Raw genomic sequence first — 25,546 nt, 5'->3', positions numbered from 1 at the left:
GCTGTCCATACAGTACACAGGCATGACGACACACTGACCTCTGTGGGGGGCTGAAAAGTTGTTGTCTCACATTACCACCCAGCACCACCCTATCACCGTTTAATCTCCGCAAATAACATTGCAGCAAGCCAACAATAGTCTACGAATACAGCCAAACTCGTGTGCGCCCACCGCTACAACAGGCGCTCCTGACGCAGACAACTGCGCCTCTGACGCACAGGCATCTGATTGGAGCAGGCGGGCAAGAGCGACTGCGAGCTGATGCATGTCGGAGGAAAAGACCGAGGGACGAGTGACTGGCAGGAAACGCAAAGAGCAGGAGGGCGAAACGTGCGTTTGCAGCGAGATCGGTGACGCGTTTCTGCTCATCGAGGAGCCTCGCCGACTCCCTCCGCCGCCCGCGTGCATCCCTCCGCCGGCCCCACCCCTGCCGCTCTTCTGCCCGACTCCCTCAGGGTATTTTTAGCGCCGGTGATGATGATGTGCCCTGTCAAACCACGTAACGGAAACAACCTCGGCGCTAGGAAGCAGAGTCGATGTGAAGAGCCCGCGTCGCTCCGTTTTTTGAGTGAGATCTGCAGGCGGAGGAGATGCGTTTTGAAATGAATTTGGCGTTTTGCGTGTTGGTGTTGGTGGTGCTTACCAGCTCATCGCAGGCAAGAGGTAAGGTGTCATCCTGGTGTGTGTGTGTGTGTGTGTGTGTGTGTGTGTGTGTGTGTGTGTGTGTGTGTGTGTGTGTGTGTGTGTTTTCACCTGGCATCCTGCTGACGCGAGTTGGACCTGTTATCGATTCCTCACATGATGCTCTCGACATGTCTCTCGATATTATAAAAAAAGTTGACACAGAGTCGCAGGCTGTTGGGTGCATTTTGACATGCTTTAGATATGTTGAGTTATTTATTGATGCTCAGCACCTCAGCAGATCATTTTGATTCCTTTGTGATGAGTAGATGAGCGTTTCTTTCTCCTTTTTTTTTTTTATAATTACTCTTTATATATTATGATTTCTGTCCACCAGTTGTCTTTTTATTTAGTTATTTGAACTTTTAAGTCATGAGCAAATGTTTAAAATGGTAATATGCAAACTTAATGGAATTTTTCTCGTTTTTATACTAAATATAATTTAATGCAAGACAGCACCAAATGCATAACACTCAAAATGCAATTAGCTGATTAATCGTTTGGTCAATGGCAGAAAATTGGTCGTCAGTTATAAATGATTAATCAGATGAGTCATTTGCAAGCAAAAGAAAAGGCACAATCTCTGGTTCCAGTTTCTCCAACAAGAGTGGTGATTTGTACTTTTATTTTAGTAAACCGATTATCTTTGAGTTTTTTGAACTGTAGTGGGTAGATTAATTAAGTGGTTGAATAACAAAAAAAAAAATCTACAACTATTATCATTGATAAGCATTACTTTGATTACTGTTTTAAGAAAAAATGATCTCATTTCAACAAATATTTTAATCATTTCGGGGGTTTGTCTTCTATAACAGTAAACCACAGATATTTTGGATTTGGACTGTTGGACAAATAAAATACATTTGCATATATTTCACTCTATGCTTGTATGGACTTTATTCTTTAAGACACATTTTTTTGACAAAACAATGTTATGATTGACAGATTTTCTAATCCTTTTGATTTTATAGGTCAGAGCACTCTGCCTCCTGTCCTCACCCTGACTGCCTTCCCAAGTAATGCTGGAAGCCTGACAGGGGATCCTGGGAATGAGGTTTTACAGAAGACTCACAGCGCGGATGAAAGCTCAACTGCAACCACTACCATTACCAAGACCGAAGGGACAGTCCATTCAGAGGCTGCGACAAATGCAGTATATGTAACGCAGTCTACGGTGGCTACATCTCAACACATGACTGTACCCGTCGTCATGACTGCTCCTTCACCTTCAGGTATTCAAGACAAACCTGCTTGCGCTGCTTATATGCTTGTCTCTTTTTAAAAGCTTCAAGAAATAGAAATAATGGTCATCATCTCGTCCATAATTTTATAGTTGGGCGTATATCATTTTCCAGTTCAGTCTGTTTACTTTGTCCAGATACCTGAAATAAATCATCCTACACATTTGGAGCTGCCTGTTTGCAAACACAGACGCTCTTCTCAGGCTTTCTGCCAGCAGCGCTCCAGGAACATATTCCTCTCCTGACCCCTGACATTGACTGCTATGAGATTGAGAATGTGTGTCGCAACCTCATCTAAGAGATTCCCTTTTATAGACCAGATAAATATAACTGTCTGCTGATGCCCTGTTTCCTCTTTGAGCAGCACAGAAATAACAAACAAAATGACATAATGCCATTCTGTTTACCCTCTTGCCTCCTTATTAGCTGCTTTCATCACATCTCTGTCTCTCTCTGTTGAGTAACTTGTAGGATCTCCCTTGGCAAAAGGTTTCTCACTTAAAAAGCTAAACATTACATCACTAATTGCTTTTATTTTCTTTGAGACTTAATGCAGAAAGTGCACAAGGATACTCTGCCTCTCAGTCTTACCCCTTGAACTTTGCCCACAGGAGCACTAGTGACAGCCTTTCTCTTCATTCTATCCCACATGTAAACAGTAGAAAGGAAGTCTTGACTTGTAATTACCCATTGTACAGAGTTCCTTGAACACACCCCTTTCCCAGCCCCTCCCCAGCTGTCAGCATGAGCTGTCAAACTTGATGTAAACAGCCATGTGCTTATAGTGGAGTAACAATATACTCATCTTGAAAGAGAGAAAAGGCAGTAAGCTTGGTGTCTATATCTTATTAACTTGTGTATATATATTCACTAGTTTCATAGAGAACATGAAAGCAGTGACTTAAAAGAAAAACAGAAACTCCTGTAAATTATGATGCAATAGAATAAAAGTTGTGTGAAACTTCTAACTGTTCAGCAGGGCTGCAACTAACAATTATTTTCATTATTGATCATCTACTGATTATTAATATTCGATTGGTCTGTAAAATGTGAAGTTCCCTGAACTCATATGTTATGTTTTTAAATGTCTTGTTTTCTCTGTCCAAACCCTGAATATATAACGTTTATTCAAAGATGAAATATTTATATTTGAGAAGCTAGAACCAGCAAATTATTGCCATTTTTTAGCTTTAACAATTAATTATCAAAGTTGTTGCCAATGAATATTCTATCAATTATCTGGATCCAGTTTTAGAGTTTCTAATGTTAACTCAATAAACACCACAATCCTTTAATGTGTATCTTAGTTTGGTGACTTACAGCTTAATGTTTGGCACATTGTTGCAGACACCTGTGGTTTATCTGAATCAGCCACTGCAAAACTGGAAAGATGCTGTAGTGACCATCCATAACCACCATTATTATGCCTTTATTTGATGCATGAAAATACAGACAACCAGTTAACAAGGTCTCTTGACGAAAAGGTGGGACATGACAACAAAACCATGATGTGCGGCTGTTTTAATGTCAGTGGTAATGATCAGTTAATATCAACAGGGTTCTGTTGAGCTACATCAGTGTTCTGTGTACGGTTTGTTTGCTTTAAAGAATTCCCTGTGCTGTTTTAAATTGATACATCACTGCCTTCACATCCCCACTTTCAGCTGCTGCAGACAACCTTTCATCTGCACCGCCTGTGCAGAGCACCACCCCTCCACAGCACATCTCAACCACTGATGGCAGAGCCACTGTGACCACAGATCCCTTCGCCACCTTTTCATCTCAGCCAGCCCCCACAGTGCAGGATACAGGCTCCACAGCCCTCGCCTCCACCCTCCAGCCACAGTCTGAATCATGGACCACAGCCTCCACACAGCCGACAACCCCAGGACATCCTCTGACCTCCTCTCCCGGCCGGGGTCCTGCTGGGCCAACATACCAGGAGGTCCCATCCGAGCTCAATGTTGGAGATGAAGGTGAGGCGATAAGAGAAAATATATTTATTTTGTATCTTAAAATGTGTTAACTCTTCTACTACGATTGTCCATTTGTGTATCATTTAGACCTCAAGGGGCCCCACTACCGCTCAAGCTCCCCTCTAGACCCCCTGCTGGCTGGCCTGCTGTCAGTGTTCATCGTCACCACTGCTATTGTCTTTGTCATCCTCTTCCTCAAGTTCCGCCAGCGGACAAACCACCCAGAGTTCCATCGGCTTCAGGATCTACCCATGGTGAGATACATACATGTAGTACAATACAGTTAGGCTGTGATTAAAGGGGCCCTACGACATTTTTTTTCTCCACATGAAGGTCAGTTAACTTATCTTGAGGGAAATTAACGTCAGTTGGGCTTTAGATTAGGAACTGAGCGGTGTAGATGTTTATTTAAATGAAAATCTTTGAGATTGCCACTGAAACCTCTGTGTCTATGTAGTCCATAAACGTTATGCAATTGCCATATTAAATTGCTGTGCTTTGAATTTAAACCCTAAATCACCCCCAAAAAATGTATGTTTGTAAAATCAACTGTGAACTTTTAAATAACAACTCTTTTTTTATCCCTCAGTCACTATTATCACTCTCACAAAGATCATTTGGGCAGCTAATTAGACACATAACAAACTATGGAAAACCTGCTCTTTAAATGTAAGACTGTATGCAAGGAGACAATATTCAGCGGAGAAACAGACACAAGTTTGCAAAATCAAGTCAGTTCTTTCAGTTACATATTGCATTTATTCTCATAACTCCTTATGTTTATTGTTATCACGTGGGCACAATCAGACATGTTTAGAAAATAATGTATTACAAGTCATAAAATCCCTTAATAAACTGTTGACAAAGTGTAAAGCTGAGCGTAAATTCATTCTTATCAACTGTACCAGACTAAATCTTATTGTAATCATCTTCTCCAGGATGATTTGATGGAGGACACGCCCCTTTCCAGGTACACCTACTGATGGACTCCTCCTCAGTCACTTCTACTACTCAGAGAACAGAAGTCAAAGCAGACACCAAAGGAAGACCAGTGTGGATCTCAGAGAAGACTTTGCCTGGATGCAGCTGCATCTCTGCAGACGAGTTTTGGGTCAGTGGTAGAAAATATATATTTATCTGTGGTTCCATGAGGAGGATCCATAAAGTCTTTTAAATGGGAGGTTTCAGAAGCACTTTTTTCCACATTCCCTTTAAAGTTCGAGAGATATTCAGCGTAGTGGAGACTATTTGTTTGTGCCTCTGCACCCCTGACTTTCTCCCATGTATGCACAGTGCTTTGTGGCATGAATGGTCACAGTGCCCCCTTCTGGACATCTGAGGTAATGTGGATCAAGGTTGCATGAAGTCCTCCAATGTAAGACAACCTCAGGTTATCCAGGGAGAAGTAAGAGAGCGAGAGACACATGGGAAAGCTGCCAACATGCCTAAAATATTTAAGGAATATAAATTACGATCCCTTAGGTGACCAAATATGAGTGAAGTGCACTTTCGTACCAAACTGCCAGGTTGATTGTGTTGTCTTAAAGCTGAGGTCTTGCCGAGGTCTTGATTATACAATTCAAAAGCCATATCTTTGGAAAAACAGACAAAATATCCTACAGTAGAAGCCACACCTCATTCAGTTGCTCAACATTATTATTTAACTTACCTCAAATTATACGTGGAAAATATTATTGTTGCAGCCTTTAATGTGAAGTTACACATTTAATGGAACTTTTATCATCATGGTCTAATTCTGGTCTTTAATCTTGAATTTGGCTTTTCTGTTTCCAATGAATAATGTTTAATCCTCCAATGCACACTGAGAAGAGACCTCGCTACGCTAAATAAACACTTTTAATAGGAGCAGTTTGTAAAGGTAAAACACAGTATTATTGTTAAATGAGTTGTAAAGTACATATTTATAAATGTATGTTTCTGCACAAGGTGTTTGTTCAAATGCTTAGAGTGGAGCCAATGAGAAGAGGTGCAGTTTAGAGTGTGGTTACCTGTATCTGTATTAGCTGGAGTATTATGCAAATGTGATGGAACTAAGCTGTTGTATCACAGTTTTTAGCTAAGGTGTGTTCTGAGCTACTTTACTGTTAAGTGCCAACAGTGATGTATGATTAAATATGCCATTGAAATGTGAACTGTAAGAAATTATGAATATGAGGATTTCTTGTTTGATAATAAATCAGAAATCATGATACTGTAGTCAACAACTTTAGGGGGAAATAGGATCTTACTGCAATGGCATTTGGATGAGTCTTCATTATTATGCTTTGTCATTGTCACCTGTGTGACAGCCATTTTCTTTCGCGGCTGGTTGCGAGCCCAACAGCTCTGCAGAGATATAAATCCACCTGCCTCGACAAGTAATGTGGACTTTAAACATTTACTCAGATTAAAAAAAAAAAGCCGCTCCCTTAAACAAGCATTGCTGTTAATAAAACCTCACATTCAATCAATAAGCATTCACACCCAATAAAAAAAGCACAAGTTACTTTATAACCAACATACAATATTTAATGTAGTCTGTTTGACCAGTCAAAACCCTGTTTCTAGTATGAGACACAGATCCAAAAATAAAAAAAGATATTCATCAACATAAAAACTTTTTTTAACCCCTATACAGCAATTTGACTAACCATTTACAGGTATTAATTAATCTATCACATGATAGTTTAAGGTCAAATTCCTTCTGAAATGTACCTTTTTTATTAGTGTCTTTTTCAAAAATATGGAATATATCGGATGTCTTATGGCAAACTACTTTAGAAATCAGGGTGCAGGTGAAAACATTATCAAAACAAACAGATCCTGCATGTAGATTACACCCCAGCCACTATCCTAAATTAGGAATTTATCCTACCTGGAGAACCAGTCAGGTCACTTGACAACATTAACTTCACCTGGCTTCAAATGTTAATTTGGTCAGAGGCTAGCATATATGTTGCAATGTTTTTGGGTTATGTAGTGGCTTTGATTATAAAGTGAATGACTGGTTGAGGCCATCCTGAGTACTTTCTTCTAATTAGCAACAGACAGTTTTACTGAAGGGATTCATCCGTGGTCCTGTCCAGCCAAGCAGGGTGCGGCCGAAGCAGACTGTGGACAGCATCATCCCAAGCAGCGCCACGTTCCCAAATGCTCCCCGCATTCTTTTCTTAGGATCTGATTGAGATGAAAAGTATTATTAGTAATAATGGCACATTTGCAACTTGCTTTACATTACAGAAGAAGAAAATGTAATCGAATCATGGACTGCCAAACAATTTCTTACCTCCTGAAGAGTACCCGTGTGCGTACACCTCTCTGCTTATGATCCATGCAGCTCCAAGTCCACTGGATAGACGCTGTTGTAACCAGACAGACAGACACACTCAATCATTACAGGAGTGTATGTTTCTTCCAGAAACCCTGCATATCATTATCAAAAAAACTACAGTGTTAGGCCTATTCAACTTTTGTGCTATAATTGCTAAAGACTTATAGCGATGACGCTACATTCATGTAAAAAAACGCTGGTGCTTAGTAGGTATGACATTGCAAAAATAAACTTACAGGAGAATGCAAACCGCCGACTGCCAGGCAGAAGAGAAAGGCGGGGTAGGACTCCAACCTGGTGAAAGGTTACAACGGCATGTTAACTTTCACCTCTTTTCACTTGTTACTATGAATCGTGAGAGTGTGGTGCAATGTCCGTCTAGTGGGCGCACAGATTAAGTTGCATTGCCCACTTTTAAGCTCATACGTACGTGTTTTGGTGTGCACGCTGGATGCAGTTGAAAATGTTTCCAGTTTCTGGGTTGTCACTGTACATCTGAGGATACTGCAAGTGAAGACAAGTTTATTTGTATAGGCAATTCAAAGTGCTTTACATAAGCCACAAAAAGACACTGAACAAGCATTAAACTATGTCGACAGACGGTTGAATTGCTGAGGTGCTGTTTGAATGGGTGGGTGCAGCTCTTAAACAGAATGAATGAGAAAAGGGTGTACTTTATATATCCTGCTATAGCCTTATATTTGAAACTTTGAACTCCTGCTCACCTGTACGTTGTACTTCTTGCGGGCTTTGACAACCTTCATGGCCAGATGTCCAATCATCACCATACTTGCAACACCAGTCAACACCACATATCCATACTCTTTGGAAAGCACAACCATCCTGACAGTCTTGAGAGAAGAAGAGTATCAAAGCCGAGTTAGTTTTATTTATAATAAAAAAATGTTTGCATATATATGAATATACGTATGGCTTATATATTGTGTTATCATTTCAGCTTTTGGCTCAGTTTGAAAGGAATAAATCGTACTTTTTGATTTCAGACTAGCTCTTAGTATTTTTGTTATAAATAAGAAAACGGGGGAGTTAACTATATTTAGGGGCAAAACACAACAGAGAATAACGCTTTTTTCCTGCATATGAATGTATAACATGCACGTCTCTATCAACCAAATCATTTATATGTTCGAAGAAACCAAAGAAAAGAGGCTGTAAAACCCACAGAGGAGAGCAAGGAAGCGTTCAAAGCAAAAGGTCAAATGAGGATACAAGCGACGCCATCAGAGTTAAACCAACAGGTTTGAGAGGAGACATATAGAAGACTCACAGGACTCAAATATCAAGACGTTTACCTTAAATCTGCAGCTTGTGTTCGAGGTTCACGGCTGTAGCGCTCGGATGAGAACAGAGCGACTAACCAATGTCACGAAAGTTCCCTTACGCACTCCACCGCGTTTCCGGGTGCGTCGTTCACTTGGGCTGCGTCGAGGCTTACGTAACACCATGGTAACACAAACAGTGAGGGAGTGGTGGCTATGGGGGACGAAAAATGACATAAGTATAAATAAATAAATGCATAAATAATTGTATAAATACATACAGGAATAAATAAATAAATGCTTGAATAAATACTGAGATAAATAAGTAAAAGTGTAAATAAATAAGCAAATGCTAAAATAAATCTGGAAGTGAATGCATTAATCTATAGATAAATAAATAAAAGTTAATAATCGAACAGGACATAAATAAATACATATCCTATATTTATTTCTACATTTCTTTTCACTTACATTTATTCATTTATTTATTTATGTGTCTGTATGCTAATGAGGTGGGAGGTCTTATCCTCCGTCTAAAGCGGGATTGGTTACAGGAGTGTAATCGATTCGGGTCTACTACATTTATTTATTTATTTATACATTTATTTATGCATTTATTCATTTATTCCTTGATTTATTTTTACATTTATATAAGCATTTACATTTTTTTTTATTATTCCTGTATTTATTTAATCAATTATTTATGCATTTATTTATTTATTTATACTTATGTCATTTTTCGTCCTCCATAGGTGGCCGCCTTTATTCTACTACAGTTTTATTTTTGTATTCATTTTGGGTTAATGTGTGCTCAATGTCAAGAGAAAACTCGGTTACACTGTTCAATGAGCGGCACAGTGCTCCACAGAGATATTTCCTCCATTTTTCTGACATGCGCCCTGGGCCATGTACTGAACAATCGTTACCTTGGTAACCAGCTAAAATAGGGGTCTTCCCCTATGAGAATGATTAGTATTATTAAAACAGTGGAGGAACGTAAATAACACATTTTTGGTAGCTTGCTTGAGATTTCATTTGTATACTACTTTATACTTCTACTCCACTATATTTAAGCAAGAAATATTTATGTTTTTCTCCACTTCTTTTATTTTTTACATTCTTTAGTTGTGAGTTACTTTAAAGACAAAAGATTTACACACAATACATATGTTGGCCTTTTAATACATGATGTACTAATACAGATTCAACTACCCAAAAGTGTATAAAATTTATGAAATTAGCTCCACCTCAACCAGCTATGCGGCTCACCCATGACTTAATCAATAATAAGGATAATACACTGATGTAATAAATAATAGTATACATTTATAGCAGCATTATGACAAATTTTGATCTTTAAAGCAGCCTATTATTAAAGTATCAACACAAGTGGCCTGCCTAGTATAACAATACAAGCAGTGCCATACTACTTATGTATTTTTGCTGAAGTGAGATTTTCCAGGGCTTTCACTTGCAAAGAAGAAAATCTAAGTAGCTCCTGCAAATTTGAATACGTTTTATGGGATTTATGTGGATTCTTTTTTTTGAACTTTTCTTGAGAATAATTTTACTTTATCAGGTTTCACATTTGTTTTATTATGAAGACATATCATTGCTGGAGTAGATTCGTACAGTAGAGTAGTTTATAAAATAGCAGATATTGCAGATATAAAGTGAGAATCTGTTCTATACGTTATACCCCTTTATGTGCCTTTTTTTATGAAGGACATTTTGACCTACCATAACAAAAAAGCACAGGTGCAGGTTATGACATTTATGATGACTCCATCCTTTTTGAAGTGCAGGAAGCCAGGCCAGTGAGCAAGTTCACACCACCAGGGCTCTGATCCTGGTAAACCTAAATGGAGAGCTGCCAACAATCTGCCCTGCTTTGAAGTGACCAGGGCTCTTAAAAAACAAGTTTCCTGTATCACATATCAGGTCAAGTTGCAGTATGAAAGGAACTGTCATTGGTGACTCTTGTTCAGCAGACTCAGAGTGACTTCTACACTGTTATGTTATGTTGTGTTTTGTTTTGTTTTGTTATATTTTGTCACTCAAACAACAATTTGGTGCTGTAGTGATGATCTTTTTTTCTCTTTGTCTGACGAAACAGGTTTTATGAATGCAGATTAACCATAAAGATCAATATGGAGGACAACTTCTTACAAAGGTAAAACGTGACTGACATGCTTAGAGAAAATGGATTGCAGTATGACAAGCCTCTACATTTTGCCATTCATCTGTCTAATGTACAATGACAAAAAATGTTTCAGGTGAATAAAACAAGAAAGTCATGCTTAGGCAAACAGAGGTAGTTATGAGTGTGGATTAAGATAAACAGAGTTTATGGTTAACTGGGCCAAAACAGCCAGAACTGGTTTTCCTGCCTGCATGCAAAGTCATTGTAGCCGTCAGGACCATCCTGGTTGGTAAATTATGTATTTAGTATTTTTTTAGCTCTATTCTTTGACCCAAAAATATATAATTTCCCCCTTTTATATCCCTTGTACACGCTTTTTGTCATCTTTTTCTGCAGTCTGACTGTATCATATTGTTCCAAATACTCATGAAGCTGTTTAGTGAAATATTTAAAACACATTACTCCATGTTTTATAGGGCACCATTGCACTGAAGTAATCTAGATATCTTGTGCCCCACTTTATACACATTTTCCCTAAAGTCAGCCTGACATATTTGACATCTTTGGCAACTTTGTGATCTCCCCTGGATTTTAAGATGAAAGTCCTTTGGGTTTGATCAATGTTTAACTGAACTGAATGAGATAAGAGTGGGCCACTGCTTCTTTAGAGGTTGAAGATTAATTTGGTGCTTTATGTGTCCTCAAAAATAATAAAGTAGATTGGATAGTCCAATGCATGGGCCTTGGGTAATAACCAGATAAGGTGCAAACCATGAATCAGAAAATAAAGTACACGAGCTGATTGCTGAACGGCAGTTTCTCCCTGTGTAAAACATTACCAAGTGTTCGTCACTAGATGTCCTCATAAAGTCACTGAATCTCCTTGACAGAAAACAGCTGTGTGGATTAGTTCAGTCCACAGGATGGCAAGTGTGAAAAAGCATTAGGTTATGCATGCCTACAGGCCTCCTGCTCTATTTTTGACACCAGGGAATAGATAGAGGGAAAAGATTCCACCTCATTGTGTGAGAGAGAAAAAGAGTGAGCGTGGTCAGTGTGCAGCGGGATGTTGACTCTCGGGGTAATTTCTTTCACGGACTGTCAGCGTCACATCTGTCCACCTCCTCCATCATGCTGAGTCTGATTCAGCACTTCAACACCTACACAGAGAACCAAGAATAGACTCAGGACTCATACTGAGACCGGAGTGAGGAGGGAAAACAACTGCTGGCTTACACCACCCTGTCCCATCTCGTCCTGTCATCTGCTGGCTGTGTAGTGGGTACAGTTTGAATTCGGGAAGGATTCGGCTATGGCTGATATGTCAGACATTATTGAAAAAGCCTCATTGCACATAGGTCTGAGTGATGTAGATGGCTGCTAGGGAACCCCCATTCTCAACACATTGTTATCACTGCCCACCTCTCTTGTTTCCAGAGCCTTAACCCCATGTGATCTGATCATATATTACATTACATTACATTACAGTCATTTAGCAGACGCTTTTATCCAAAGCGACTTACAATCAGTAGTATATTACATATCATTCACCATTCACACACCGATGACAGGCTACCATGCAAGGTGCCACCATCAGACTCTAACTAACATTCATGCAACTTCCAGTCCACACCGATGGCAAGCCTTCGGGAGCAACTTGGGGTTAAGTGTCTTGCCCAAGGACACGTCGACTGCCGAAGCCGGGTATCGAACCACCGACCCTCTGATTGGAGAACTACCTTGCTCTCCACTACGCCACAGCCGCCCCCATATATGCTTCCCAGGTGTCATGTGCACCTGCTTTTGTTCTACCTACACACACACACACACACACACACACACACACACACACACACACACACACACACACACACACACCTGAGGCTGACTGACAACCACACACATACATGCCCACAAACAGATGTTTCTAAACACAGATTTCACATTCAACACACACCTGAGGCACATGTAGATGGACCTCTCTGCCTGCAGCTGGAACATTAGAGGTCCCCTTTATCACTGTAGGGTTCCCTAATAAGCATGCATCCCATTTCTTTTTGATTTTACTTCCATTAGCTCTGCTGTCCAGAGCTTCAACCTTTCGCTTCAGCTCACTCGAAAGCGTGAGATATCGCTCCACAAGGCAACCCCACCCCCACCCCCACCCCCTACTCCTCCTCATTTGGATTCAGTTTCGGAGAGCGAGAGGATGGCAAACATCAACTGACCGTAACCATTGCAAGCAGCACAGCACGAGAGGACGTTGTGCTCTGTTTCAACAGAAGAAACACGATAAATAGATGAACTTTGAAAAAGCATGAAGGCATCTGGTTGTCAAGTTCCAGCCAGTGGAAGCGCGCCGGATCCAGAAGCAACGACAGGATGAACTGAGACATTGCGCGCAAGAGTTTTGCCACAGGCGTAAAGGTCTGACCTCGGTGGAGATGATTTCTGAGACGGACAGCTTGGTGAGGATGTATCAATGAAGAATGTGACCGCGCCTGACTGTCTCCAAACGGGGTGGATGAAGGAGCCGTCGGCGGTGTCATGCGTCTTGCCCCGCAGCCAAGCGCGCAACCCTTGCGGCTCTTAGTTCTGCTCCTCTTCACCGCGGGGCTGAGCGCGTCCCCGGTGCTCTCCTCGGGCTGCCCGGACAGGTGTGTGTGTGACGACCAGCTGGTGGTTCAATGCGCTGGGCAGCACCTGACCACCTTTCCGGTCAACTTGCCGCTTGCCACCCGGCAGCTCATCATCTCCAACAACCGCATCGTGGAGCTGCCGCCGCTTGCGCTCAACTACCTCTCCGACCTGGTGTACCTGGACTGCAGCAACAACTCCCTTACGGAGATATCCGAGTCCACGTTTGGGAATCTACGGAAGCTGGCCTACCTGGACCTCTCCTTCAACACTTTGATCCGGATCGAGGACAGGACGTTCGGACCCCTGGCGAGCCTGGTGATGCTCAGGATGACCGACAACCCTGGGCTCTCGGAGATTCACCAGGACGCCTTTGTGGAAAACGCGGCCCTCCAGGTTCTGGATGTGAGTCGGAACAACCTGACGGTCGTCAACATCACGTCCCTGATCGCACTGCCAGCCCTGCGCTCCGTGGGGCTCAGCGGGAACCCGTGGAGCTGCGAGTGCGACAACGAGGACCTGTGTCTGTGGGTCCACCTGGAGGGCTTCAAGTTCCAAGGTTTGATCAGTTATACATTATATTGTAATGTAAGGTGACATAATCACAGCATGACCTTTTCCTGTCTGGATACTGGGGTATTATTGAGAGCCAAACACAAATAAGGACTGCTGCTCCAGTTATTAATTATTAGATAATGCCCGATTATGTAAACTATTGGCTATTTGCTGGTGGCTGCCCTCAGTTATCAGCCTGTATCCTGTGTAAAGATGAAAACTTATTTATCACCTTCCATTAAAGAAATGCAGCTTTAGGACTTAGTCTGTGATATGCAGACATCTTAGATTATGAAAGAGAAAGCAGACAACATAATTGCAGATACAATACAAAAAATAACTATAAGTCCCCATGACCCCCAGGCCTCTCACTTGCTATGGAATGTTTATGATTGTGTGGTAATTTGATTAAACCTTTTACTTTCAGAATATAAAGCAAAAAATATCCTAAAACCATATTTTGACACAGGGGCCCTTTTCCAGACAGGTCCTTAAATTTACAAATCAAAGTTACTTTGGTGACAGTTATTGGTCGGTAATACAGCCATGCTGTTTATCCTCCTCCAGCATGGACAAACATCAGCTATAGGGATTTTTTACAACCCAACCATAAAATTGTTCTTTCTAATGGTTTAAAATGTATAAAGCATTGGTAAATATGTGTTAACTATTTATGAAGTCTATATAAACCCTTAATAAAGGGTGCTTTAATAAAAAGTGGTGCAAATTAAAATTATAAAGAGAAAAAATAAGTTGAAAAAATAACTTTGATTCCTAACAAAATGGAAGTAAAATTCTCCCTTAGACCTCTTCTTTGCCTCCATGCTAGTAACCTTTTCAAGCACAAACGGAGCCCTTACTGCTCCCCTCATATCATGTTACAAAAAACTGCACGTCTGCACCTTTGAGCTCACGCAACAGATAACACCATGCCATCATCACCCACACTTCTTTGATATTGGCTGTGGTAAATACAGTGCATTGTGCAAAATATGTGGCTGTATGTGGAAAAGAAGAATTTACATGTTTGTAACCCATGCAGTTCGGAGAAGTCTGCAAAGTTCACCCCTTTCTCAGATTTCAGTGGAATGAGATGTGCACAGGTGACGGCAGTGGAGCGTGACAGCATTCAGACTATCAAATAGCAAAGAGGGTGAAAGAAGATCGGCGGCAGGGAGCCATTAGATTTCTCATTTGTCAAATGTGTCCATTAATTCAGCTCTGCATCCTGCAGTCTGGGAGGAAAACAAGAGAGTGTTTCATCTTCAAATGGCCCATCAATTTTTATTTTATTCAGCTATCCTGCAGAATGTGATTAATGGATCATACTTGCACCATCAAATATCGATTTGTTTTATCACTGTCAAGCTAACAGATGTGACTGATATTCAACAATTTTTTTGTTACTTTGAGTTATTATTCTCATGCTCTGGTGTGGATGTGTCACTATGCAAAAGGGCAGCTGCTATTTATAGTGTGTCTTACTGAGCAAGAAGCCGTCATAATTCTAACATCATACATCCACCACGCTTACTAAAAAGGCATCCCCTGATTCTCTCTCCCACACACACACATACTATAGTTCACAACAGTCCCTGTGTGCAGCTTAGGCCGAGTCCAAAACGAGTTCTGCAAGAGCTGTCCTATTTTACTGCTTCTCTCTGCCTTTTGTCTCGCTTAATTTGGAGTGGAGCCTCTTCCAGTGACAGCTGCCAGCAAGGGAGAGGATAGCTACTCACACATTCTCTACCTCGGTTACATATACACACAAGCTGTCCATCTCTTCACAGGCAGCTTATTCTCTCTTAAACACAGCCTCATAAAAAGCATGTGGAAAGTCATACACACAAATTTCACAAATACACATTCACTAGACACACAACCGCCAAAAAATACACACTTTTAGTGCATGAGGGGGAAACAGAAGGAGAACATTTTGGAGACGACTGTGTTTCAGCTGCGAGCTCTGTCTCCAATGCCTTGTTAACTCTCGTCTGGGTCTCACCTGGTTCATGCAACACGGCTCGCTTGTCTCCTCTGGTTAGGGAAACGAATGGCGAGCGAGGGAGCGATAAAGCTTCAGGAAGGAACCATCAGATTCTCCTCTGTCTCGCCTTCCTGGCTAGATTAACACTCTCAGTTGTTATATAAGGAGAGTGTCTAGAAATAGAGCAGAGTGGGGATGGGGGACGGAGGGAGGGAAAGCCCTCTTCTTTGATGCCAGTGTCTTTGGGGGGGGAGAGGGGGGTGAAGCCAGAAGGGTTTCCTCCCTCGCTGTCAGGCGCACGCACAAACACGCACACATACACATACATTAGCAAACTCTGCAAGGACAGACATAGAAGATGGGAAAGTTAAGTCTATTGGAGGGGGTTTGTGCGTAGATATTAGGAGGGAGTGTGCATGTGTGACTGCATGGATGTGTGTCTTTGTTGCAGCATATTGTGTGAACAGTGAACAGCAGCAGCCCTTGAGAGGATCAGAGTACGCTTTGAATTCTCTGTGATAGATGGAGCTTAGAGAGGCTGACTGTCCTCGTGTTCTACAGCTGCACGCCCGTTTTCAGATCTGTGAGCCGTAGAAGAGCTTGTCTGAGGATAAGAGCATAGATGTATGCACTGAATGAATAAAATATTAGGAAAAAGTACATTTTTGTCGTCTGATTAAATTAACTTGTCAAGTGATTTGATTGAAAGCTTCGGCATGATCGCTCTCAGCCTCTGACAAATCACACATCCCACCAGCCTGAGTCAGTTATAACACCTTAACACCACGTGATGATTCTGAGACTGCATGAAAACTAGTGCTGAGAAGTTAGGAATAGTTGGCCAAAAGTAATGGTTTGGATAGACCGCTAAAAGAGGATAAACATTTGAAATAATTAGCCAAACCTTATGTCTAAATATGTAACGGTACATAGCACATCACGTCAACGATCAGGATTTGATTCGAGCTTTGGGTCCTAACTGAACATCCACGTTGAAATAAATTGAAATGGACACATTTGGAACATGAGGGGAAGTCATTGAAGGGGAACTTGAGTTCATCATTGAAAGTTTGGGAGCCGCTGTTGTAAAGGATGTTTTTTTGTTTTCTAACTATGTAATACAATAACTATACAGTTATTCCGTCATTGTACAACTTTTCCCAAAATATCTTGCAGGGTGCAGAGATTCAAAGCAGATCCTAGAAATGTCACTGCATTCATCAGTTCTACATGTATGCGAAAACTATTTCAAAATATGCCAGCGCAATGAAGATGCATATTTCATGGCTGTTAGTGTAGAAATAGGGTTTCAGAAAACTGTTCCCTGTGCAGAAACTTCCAAGTTGTTTGATCTCCCCAGTGGGACTTCCCACTTGCACAAAAGCTTTGAAAAACCAGAAGCCAATTAAAACCAGTGGTCGTATAGAGATGGCAACACTGCTGTGTTCTGCTTGGTTTCTGCTAACGGTTACAAAAGATTGAGCCAGGCTTCGGGATTGTTTACTGAGAAATGCCTCTCGTCAGCTGCTGCAGAGCTCAACATCCATCATGTAGCGTATTTGACCGATGGGCCTTTTAAGAATTGAAAGAGAGGGAACTCAACATTTCATTAGGATTTGTGGATTTCAGCGAGGTCTTAGTCGTAGTCATACGCGATGCCTGATGCTGAGAAACCTTATTATCTGTCGTTTCAGACAAACACAAAGGCTCTAGTCAGTCTCTAATCCTGTGTGGAAGAAAGAACTTTGAATAATTCATAATTCAATTCTGCACCAACTCAGAACTCGAGTACACGTGATGCTACTAAAGCCTGGTAGTTTTCTGATAATGTTGTTATGCTAGTGCTGTTTTCTGCATTTAGCTGCGGTGCCTGAATATGTCATATCTTCAGCTCAGTTTGCTGCCATATACAAATCGTATGCAAAACGATATAAAGTGGTATATGAATTATTTATCAGGTGGCTCTGTTTAATGCAATATAAGTTATTTTTGCATTAATATAGCTCTCACAACATGAAAGGATCTCTTAAATGATAATAAAGATTTATGATAATTAAATGCCAAACCTTTGTATATATGTACTGTATGTGAGTAAAGTTAGTTGATATTCTCAAAGGAGATCAGCAGTTAAATGCACTTGAAAGGCCCTGGAAATATATTTTCAATCAGCTTCCTACTCTGACAGGGTCCTACATGATCACATTATATTCTTCCAATACTGTATAATATTTTTTAGACTGGATACAGATTTACTTGCTACTGTCAAGGGACAGTCATGTGTATCAAGAATGTCACTGTCCTGGATTAATGTCATGATGTAATGCAAACCTTGCACATGCAGTCCAGATCAAGATGACTCAATAGTCTGAATGATGCCACTCCAAGACAGTTGACCTTTTTATGGCTGGAATTGTTATGTATGGGGGAAAATGCATATTTGTCACCAGTGCACTTCAGTGTTACAATGTTAAGTTTATATTTCCTAACCAAATATTTGAATGTGTTCTTTTGAGCGATGATCAAGCCTTAATCCTTCCTTCTTGATGTGTGCCTGTGCGACAGATGAGGGCCAGACGGTGTGTGGCTCACCTGCTGACATGCAGGGCCGTCGTCTGGGTGAGGTGGGCATCCAGCTACGGACGTTATGTCACCAGACTCTGGGCTCCTGGGACTACCTGTTCTTTGTCGTCATCGGCTTTGTCATCTTTGCGGCTGGCACCGTGTCGGCCTGGGTGATGGGCGTCATTATGGTGCTCTACGAGCGCTACATCAAGAAGAAAGACGAACAGCTCGATGTGGACGACGAGGAAGACTCTAGTGAGACTGGTCGTCCCTCGCGAGCCAGGAGTGACCATGGCAACGGGAATTTGAAAGCGTCACAAACTGTCTAAAATTTTTAATCCCACTCTGCCCATCATGGATTCCCACAGTGCCTCCTGTCAACTTTCTGGACTGTCATGAAGTCCAATTACACTGCAGTCCAACTGCAGTCTGTTTAACAGGCTCAGCTGTCTCTGAGAGGGAAAAGAGGATTCAAAAGAGATGTGGAATTTCATATCTCTCATGTGTAGTGGGCCTTCAGGTGATGTAACACACTCTCTGGCTGCCATTGTGGAGGTCCCCCTGCATTTGTGTATTACTTACAACATATGCAAATGTCTGACTGTGCTACATGATGTATTACTTTGTAATATTGGACTGGGATGTGGTCTTATGGGGGTAGCCGCTCGCTGGTCTGACCATTACAGAATGTTTAGCAGGTTATTAACTTGTTTTGGCTTGTGTTACAGAATCAATGTTCACATTTACCAACTTCAAATTTGGAATCACATTTTAGGAGCTTTGATTCATGCACTTTGTTGCCAAGAGTTAGATGAAACGGTTGATACCATTTTATTAATCTTCTCATCTAACTCTAGGCAAGAAAGCGAATAAGAGTGTTTCCCAACATGTGCAGCTATTCTTTAAACCACCATCTGGGTCCAGTTGTGACCAACAAAGGAGAAACAAGCTTGTCATATGATGCAATTTGTTTGTACCTATAATTTTGCAAATTGGATGGTTGCACCTGTCACTAGTCTATACGACAATCTATTCTAAGACCCTACTGTTTTAAAAACAAAACGCCATTGGCCTCCATAATCGCATCAAGCACAGTAGACTCAGCTCAGACTCAGCTTCACAGCCACTATGTGAAATTTAAAATGGTGTGGTCATTCTACTTATTTCTACTTAAAGGAGAACATTAAATGCATTTTTACACTGCATTTATACCAGTGTAGATTAATAAATGTGTGCACATGCATGCACACGCTAGTGTGTAACATGTAGCTGCACGTTTGGCTGAGCTTCTGCAGATAGTGTCCATCTTTGGTCCGGTGATGTGTGGAGTTGTACTGACAGTCCACCCTCCTCATCTATTAACGCAGAAACGAAGTGCAGTCGAGGCATTTGTGTTGAAGATCTGTTTGTGAAGTTTAGAGCCAGCATGTGCCAACCGCTAAGGTCTGGTTTGGCAGGCGGCCCTGCTGGGTGGAGAATGTAATAATTGATTTCTACTTCAGCCTCTCTTTGTTGGGTTTGAGTGCAGTGTCCTATTTGTTTCTGCATGCACAGTTGATGCACCAAAAAGCCTTATGAGGTGTGTACAAGCTAATTCAATTCATTAAAGGAAACAGGATTTTCATACAAAAGATCCTAAGTTTTATCATTTGAGAGTGATTCTTTAAAAACTTCAATGCTCCTACTTTCTTAGTAAGTGAATTGAATGAGTGAATTTACAAGGACTTTACTCCAATTCTGTTGTTTAATACATTTAAAGTTTTAGAGCAATAAGACAGCTAATGCTGTCAGGAAAAACAGGGACCAGAATCATTTCAGCCCACAATGGTAAATATTAACAACTGCTTTTTTTTGCCTCCAATTTGCAGCACTCTAGATCATCAGTCTATGATCCTAGGTCACAAGTTTAGCCCAGAATGACCACTTCCATATTTTGGCTTACTTGGCGTCTGCACTACTTCACTTCCACTGACGTTGACTGTTACAAACCTAGGAAGGAGCAGGAAGAAAGATCCATGTTAGACTGGAGAAACCAATAAGTAGCTGCTCCAATGTGCCGTTTTCTGTGTGTGTATTTTATCAGTACAATCAGTTGTGTCTCAGAGTTATTATTAGACTTGTTTTAAGAGCAACATTGAACTTTTAAGGGATGTGAGAAGGAGGTCATCCTCTCACAAAGATTGGACCAGCTGTTTTTTCCCCACTCATTTTATATTATGCAGATTTAACTTTATACAAGTTTCTTTATGGCAGCACGGTGGTGGAGCGGTTAGCACTGTCGCCTCACAGCAAAAGGGTTCTCAAACAGGCCATTCTTAGTTTGCGTGTTCTACCTGTGTCAGCGTAGGTTTTCTCCGGGTCCTCCGGCTTCCTCCCACAGTCCAAAGACATGCAGGTTACTTGCTGACTCCCTGTTAGTGTGAATCTGAGCAAAAATGTTGTGTTGTTGCCCAATGTCAGCTGTGATTGGCTCCAGCCCCTCTGTAAGGATAAGCGGTTACAGATGATGGATGAATGGCAATATTATTATGAAAGTGTGATGTATGATGGATGTATGTAAGTCTGAATCACTGTAATGATAGTAATATCTTGCAGCTACGCCAGCAAGGTTGAGAGAAAAACCCATGTGTAGCTAATAAAATAAATAATGGTTGAATACATTATTGCTAAATTCAATTTAGTTGCTTGAATTTCAGGTTATTTTGCATGCTGGCTCACTGTCACTCTATCATGGCTTACTGTGAAACTTGAATAAAACAGAGCCATTGGTATTGTTATGAGTAACACCTGTGCTCTTTCTACAATGACAAGTCAAAATATTAACAACACCTATCATTGTGGCATTATGTGGCTTTTACTTATTGTAAAATGTGGTGAAGATAGAGCGGCTGCACACAATCTGTTGTCTTACTGTAATGCGATCTGCAATGCTACTGAGAAACCTTTCTTCACACATTTACTGGCGCTCATGTGTGCATATTGTTGGGATTCATCCAAAATGAACTAAAAATATAAAGTTATTTGTTTCACTAAATAACAGCAACAGTACTGTACAAAGTATAAACATGCTGGTTATCGAGTGTCTGGTTGAATGCTTTGACCATTATAGACCCTTTTTCAAACTGTGACATCATTATGAAAAGCACAGGTGTAATTAATAAACGTGAACGATGGCTGCATTCCATTAAGGTGTTCCGGTTCCAGTTCCCTGGTCTCATGCATCATGAAAAGTATTTATTGCACCTGTGCTGTTCCTGCAATGAAAAGTTCAAATGTTTCATGTGAAAAATGTCAATTGTGGAGTTTTTCCCCTTTTGCAGTTTGTGAAAATGTGGTGTTGGAAAAAGGCATACTTGGTATAAGTGTAATCTATTTTTAATTACACCACCACTCATATTAGACAGTGAGGAACTAATCTTGTGTGTATGTCTGTGTCTTGCACTCCCTCGTCATATAAGGGAGTGATCTTGACTCATGGCAGTATGCATAACTATGCATGCACCAACCTAAACATACTTACTGGCATGACATAAGTAACATAAGTAAGATGCCAAAAGTGTCAATGCAAGATAGTGACCCATGTACTGTACCTGTAAGTTGCTACTGAAGCAGTATGCTGAGACGCTCTCATGGCTTTGGGTGTAATATTTGCATGGGTACCTTCAGTATATACAGAATGCATTGCATAATGTGCACGTCTATTGAGGTCTGTGTAGTAAAGTCTTATCTATATCTGCATACGATACAGGCCTATATGGGTTAGTCGTATTACGTTCTGCCATATGATGCTAGCGGCAAGGGTGCAGCCTGGAAATAGGATAGCTGGTTGCCCAAATACATGTCAGCACATTGAGACAGATGGAATGAGAAAGTAATAAACATGTACATAGTTGCTGTTCATATGTTCTGCAGACAAGGAAAACACCTGGCTCCAAAACTCTCAGTATTGACAGTTTTTGCTCTATATGGGCACTTGTATACTATATAACAGCAGAAGATGCTGCACTTCGATGATATACTAAACGGATGACCTTAGTTTTAATGTTCTGCACTTTTTACTCCCCCACACTGCAAACCCAGACCATATTTAGCCACATGTATGCATGTGCTCAGACACACAGAGAAAAAAGCATCAGTTCTGCCTCTATAATCGACTCCAACACAAATCACCTCCGGGTATAATGTATTGTATAAAAACTCAGAAGAAGTGCTCTGTTCTCTCTAATGCTTCATGACTCTCACTAACCAGAACACTATCTACCCACATCATAAAATCCATAAAGTTAAACATTTAAAAGACTTAGATGTTTTGGGAAATACGCTTTTGAGCTTTATGGCTAAGGCTGAGATAAGAAGTTTGACACAACTTTCATGTTACAGTCAGTAGCCTGTTAGCTTACCTGCTGGAAGCAGGAGGAAACCGCTTATCGTTGCCCAACTGTTATTTTATTTCTATCAAACAAATGCAGAGCATTGCATTATAAGGTTGTTTTCACAAACTAGTGTACAGGCCATACTTTTGTTCCATTGTTGTTTCATTGTTATGCATCTGATTAGCTTAGCTTAGCATAAAGACTGGAAACATGTCCAAAAAGTTAAAAAATCAACCAACACCAAGCTTACTAATTAACACAGTGTACATGCCATAGCATGTACCATACTTTGTGCTAATAATCCTAAAATGCAATGTACTGCTTTTTATTGATGTAAAAAAGCTTAGGCCACAGTTGGGCGACTGTTAGCTGTTTCCTCCTGCTTCTGTCTTTATGCTAAGTTTAGCTAACAGGCTATGGCTCTAGATTCAGCGAACAGACTCATCTAACTCTTGGCAAGAAAGGGAATAAGTTTATTTCCTAAAATGTTAAACTATTGCTTCAAACTGAAATACCGTGGAACTGATAGGGAAATTGTTGTGCTTGAGAATGAGGATGTTTGTTGTCTCTTTATCCCATCATTCACCAGCAAGGCTGAGGTAGTGGTCAGGATGTGCTTCAGGACAGAAATGCACTCAGCTGGTTACGGTCACATCAATAGCACTGCTGTGACTGCGAGCCAGTTCAGTGAATAGACAGAAATGCAAACAGCTACTGGAGGCAGAAGATCCTGCAAACGTGTTTCCTGCCTGTGGTTGTTTGCACCATTGTGCGCATCTACTGAGCTGAAGGCAAACAGGCCGCTGTAAAATGTCCACAGATGGGAGATGTGACAAATAGTGAGAGCGGCTCTAACCGACTGTAATAGCCCTCTGACACATCTGCTTACAAACATGCTCACTCACACCCAAACACATTCAAAAAGAAAATCCTTTAGTGACGGAGCAGTGGCATTACTTACACCAAAGTTAGAAAAGCAGGATATTTCCAGACACTGGTGCTTGGAAAATGGCTGCCTGTGTTTCAGTTATTTCAAGAGTATTTCATCATTAATCACTACCACATATGGATGACAGGACCAAATTGCTGTCAGACAATGAAACCTCCCAGGATGCTGTGCTAAGCTGAATCATAAAGGAACTGCTGCAACTTATATTAAGTTAAATACATTTCCTATGCTTACAATTGTAAACATGCAGTGTATAATGAGTACTCCTGCTTTGTACTTTCTTTTGCTTTCACCACAATTTTTTTTTATCAGAAATGATTTTTCAGCTTGATTTATTTCACCTTAATGAAGTTATTGTGTTTGATTCTTTGTTACATGCTGTATGTTTTCTATTGGACTTGATATTAACAAGCTCTGCTTAGCTCTCCTCTTTGAAATTGGCTATTGATTGATGGTGAAGAGTAAGCCCCTGCCTCCACTTGGCAGAGAGAGGGATGCTTCTATTGCTGTTACATATCTGCACACAGGCTCAAGGGCCTGCCAACTCTGTATCCTTCCACAGCAATAAAAGGTCATTCGAGAGGAGATGGTGTGTCCTTTTGTGCGTCACAGTTCTGCCTGGAGAATTGTTTTTTTTGTTGCTTTGTCTTGTTGTTTGACCTCTCCTTCTGCTCTTTGAATGTACTTTTCCCCTCTTTTGCTCTGTGGGTGTTTAGAAGGTTAGTGGGTGTCTAATTAGCATCCAAGTTGAAGATCTGTATGGCGGCCTCATGGCCTACACTGGGGCCTTGTTAGCTCAGAGACGGAGCTGCACAAATACACAAATGCACTGCAAACTCAGCCCTACAAGTGAACTGGCACGTGCATACTCACAGCTGGAGATTTGTGTTGCATTGTACGTTAGTGTATTCTGGGTGCCCAGACTAGTTCACCATTATGTTAATCCAATAGAGCTGGCTGCAAAAGTGAGATAACGAGATGCTTACTCACACTAAGCTCCAACTCAAAAGCAGCACAATGATATTTCTAACTGAGACAGGGAATCTGCAAATTGGTCTGAGGTATTTTTGCACAAACTATCCTGAAGCATGAAAGGGTCTTTAATTTCCTTTGACTCACTCTGTTCCTCTTATCTCCAGCATGTCTTTCTTTATCCCTCCCATGCTTAATTTATCTCGTCTAGAGATATTTTTGGCCATAAATCCTATTTTTGCACCTGGCATTCCCTATTTCTAAGCTCTGAGCTCTATATCTCTGCTTTTTTCCATGGCTTGTTCTCTTAATGTAATAGTTTGACATTATAGGAAATGTGTTTATTTGCTTTCTTGCCTAGAGTTGGATGAAGACGGTTTGATCTGTACAGTAAATATGAAGCTACAGCCAGCAGATTAGTTTAGCATAAAGATGGAAAACACAGGGAACAGCTAGTTTGGCTTCATCCGAGGTTAACAAAATATGTCTATCAGCACCTGTAAACCTCACTAATGCTTTATGTCTCCTTTGTTTAATCAGTATGTGGTGAAGAAAGCTTGCCTAATTCAAGTGAATAGAGTATCATGATGTGTTGTGTGGGTGAACGCAGCCCCAGGCTTGGCTCCTCCCCCAACCAATTACCAAGTTTATATAAAGCATCTGTTGGCCTGTGCTCATGCTTTTGGCCCCTGTCCTGTCTGGTAGTGTTTGGTGGTACAGGTTAGTAGTTCAAGTATTCACTTCGCTTCGCATGGTGAGCCTGGTTAATCCCAGTTTTCCCCTTTGTAAGTTCACCTGATGCTGTTTTGCTCTTTGAGTTATCATGATTTTTCATGAGAAACCAACTGGGTTGTTTAAT

At 41.0% G+C, this 25,546-nt stretch overlaps 3 protein-coding genes across 3 annotated transcripts; 2 read left to right on the top strand and 1 right to left on the bottom strand.

Annotated features, from left to right (window-relative positions):
- The first annotated feature begins 329 nt into the window (after nucleotides 1–329).
- LOC129089213 (mucin-2-like) lies at nucleotides 330–6,045 on the top strand. The gene is made up of 5 exons (XM_054596604.1): nucleotides 330–663; nucleotides 1,653–1,913; nucleotides 3,587–3,898; nucleotides 3,986–4,152; nucleotides 4,837–6,045. Exons 1-5 carry the CDS (start codon nucleotides 591–593, stop codon nucleotides 4,879–4,881), a joined length of 858 nt encoding a protein of 285 aa, XP_054452579.1. The 5' UTR covers nucleotides 330–590; the 3' UTR covers nucleotides 4,882–6,045.
- A 360-nt stretch (nucleotides 6,046–6,405) lies between these two features.
- On the bottom strand, nucleotides 6,406–8,653 carry mgst3a (microsomal glutathione S-transferase 3a). The gene is made up of 6 exons (XM_054626749.1): nucleotides 8,543–8,653; nucleotides 7,955–8,080; nucleotides 7,660–7,733; nucleotides 7,466–7,523; nucleotides 7,185–7,257; nucleotides 6,406–7,075 (listed from the first exon to the last, which is right to left on the bottom strand). Exons 2-6 carry the CDS (start codon nucleotides 8,069–8,071, stop codon nucleotides 6,936–6,938), a joined length of 462 nt encoding a protein of 153 aa, XP_054482724.1. The 5' UTR covers nucleotides 8,072–8,080; nucleotides 8,543–8,653; the 3' UTR covers nucleotides 6,406–6,935.
- Nucleotides 8,654–12,934: 4,281 nt separating this feature from the next.
- Nucleotides 12,935–18,723, top strand: LOC129089298 (leucine-rich repeat-containing protein 52-like). The gene is made up of 2 exons (XM_054596710.1): nucleotides 12,935–13,848; nucleotides 18,394–18,723. The coding sequence occupies exons 1-2, from the start codon at nucleotides 13,200–13,202 to the stop codon at nucleotides 18,720–18,722; spliced, it is 978 nt and encodes a 325-aa protein (XP_054452685.1). The 5' UTR covers nucleotides 12,935–13,199; the 3' UTR covers nucleotide 18,723.
- The last annotated feature ends 6,823 nt before the right edge of the window (nucleotides 18,724–25,546 follow it).

The sequence above is a fragment of the Anoplopoma fimbria genome, chromosome 3, assembly GCF_027596085.1.
Source record: "Anoplopoma fimbria isolate UVic2021 breed Golden Eagle Sablefish chromosome 3, Afim_UVic_2022, whole genome shotgun sequence".
NCBI classification, from domain to species: domain Eukaryota; kingdom Metazoa; phylum Chordata; class Actinopteri; order Perciformes; family Anoplopomatidae; genus Anoplopoma; species Anoplopoma fimbria.
This window is presented reverse-complemented; position numbering and strand designations above follow the sequence as displayed.